The sequence below is a fragment of the Eimeria tenella genome, genomic scaffold, assembly GCF_000499545.2.
Source record: "Eimeria tenella Houghton genomic scaffold, Eth_scaff2106, whole genome shotgun sequence".
NCBI classification, from domain to species: Eukaryota; Apicomplexa; class Conoidasida; order Eucoccidiorida; family Eimeriidae; genus Eimeria; species Eimeria tenella.
The window spans coordinates 1,368-2,245 of NW_013541954.1; the positions used below are offsets into that span (position 1 = coordinate 1,368).

An 878-nucleotide genomic window follows, 5' to 3' on the forward strand; every position below is an offset into this window, starting at 1 on the left:
TCGGGCGGCGTTTGGCGCGTCAAAACGGAGCAAGTGGATAATGCGGGCGAGGCTGAGAAGCCGCCTGCAGCAGCGGCAGCAGCAGAAACAGCAGCAGCAGCAGCAGCAGTTGCAGAAACAGCAGCAGCAGATGCAGCAGCAGCAGCTGGGGGTGCTGCTGCATCTGATACTGCAGGTAGAGAGGAGGCTGCTGCTGCAGCAGAGGATGCGGTGGCGGGAGGAGAAGCAGCAGCAGGAGAGGCAGCAGCAGCAGCAGCAGAAGCAGCAGCAGCAGAAGCAGAGGCAGCAGCAGCAGATGATGCAGCAGCAGAAGAAGAGTGGCCTCTTCCCTTAGGGTGCGGCAGTAAACCCTAGCTGCCAAACCGCTAGCCGTAAACTCTCACCCCCAGGCTCTAAACCCTAAACCCTAGGCTCCAAACCCTAAACCCTAGTTCCCAGACCCTAAACCCTCGATCTTGAGAAGCAGCCTCACCAGGGACGCATTGCTGCGCAGCATTAGGGCCGTCGCTTCACAGCCTAGGGTTTACGAGTAGGCCAGGGTTTAGGGTTTAGGGTTTAGGGTTTAGGGTTTAGGGTTTAGGGTTTGTGTGGCTTCAGGAAACAGGCCATTCTCGTGCTGAGCAAGTGCTTCTTCCTTGACGCTCTCTCCACAGTCTTTGCATTCCGCACGGTTAGCCGTTATGAGGGTTTAGGGTTTAGGGTTTAGGGTTTAGGGCCAAGGGTTAGGGGTTTCGGGTTTAGAGTCTAGGGTTTAGGGTTTAGGGTTTGTATCCGGGTGTTCGGCTGCAGGTTCCTTGGGCGCGCGCCTCTGTGGATCAGCTCTTCCAGCAAGCATACAGGCACCGGTAAGTGCTGCTGCTGCTGCTGCTGCTGCTGCA

At 57.2% G+C, this 878-nt stretch overlaps 1 protein-coding gene across 1 annotated transcript in view; it reads left to right on the top strand.

Annotated features, from left to right (window-relative positions):
• ETH_00038565 (uncharacterized protein) overlaps nt 1-849 on the top strand; it is a gene marked incomplete at both ends in the record, with an annotated part of 2,091 nt that extends 1,242 nt beyond the window's left edge. Inside the window, 3 exons of the mRNA XM_013374539.1 lie at nt 1-335; nt 598-670; nt 790-849. Of these exons, the coding sequence (XP_013229993.1) occupies nt 1-335; nt 598-670; nt 790-849 (468 nt within the window). The remainder of the gene's footprint in view (nt 336-597; nt 671-789) is intronic.
• Nucleotides 850-878: the final 29 nt, after the last annotated feature.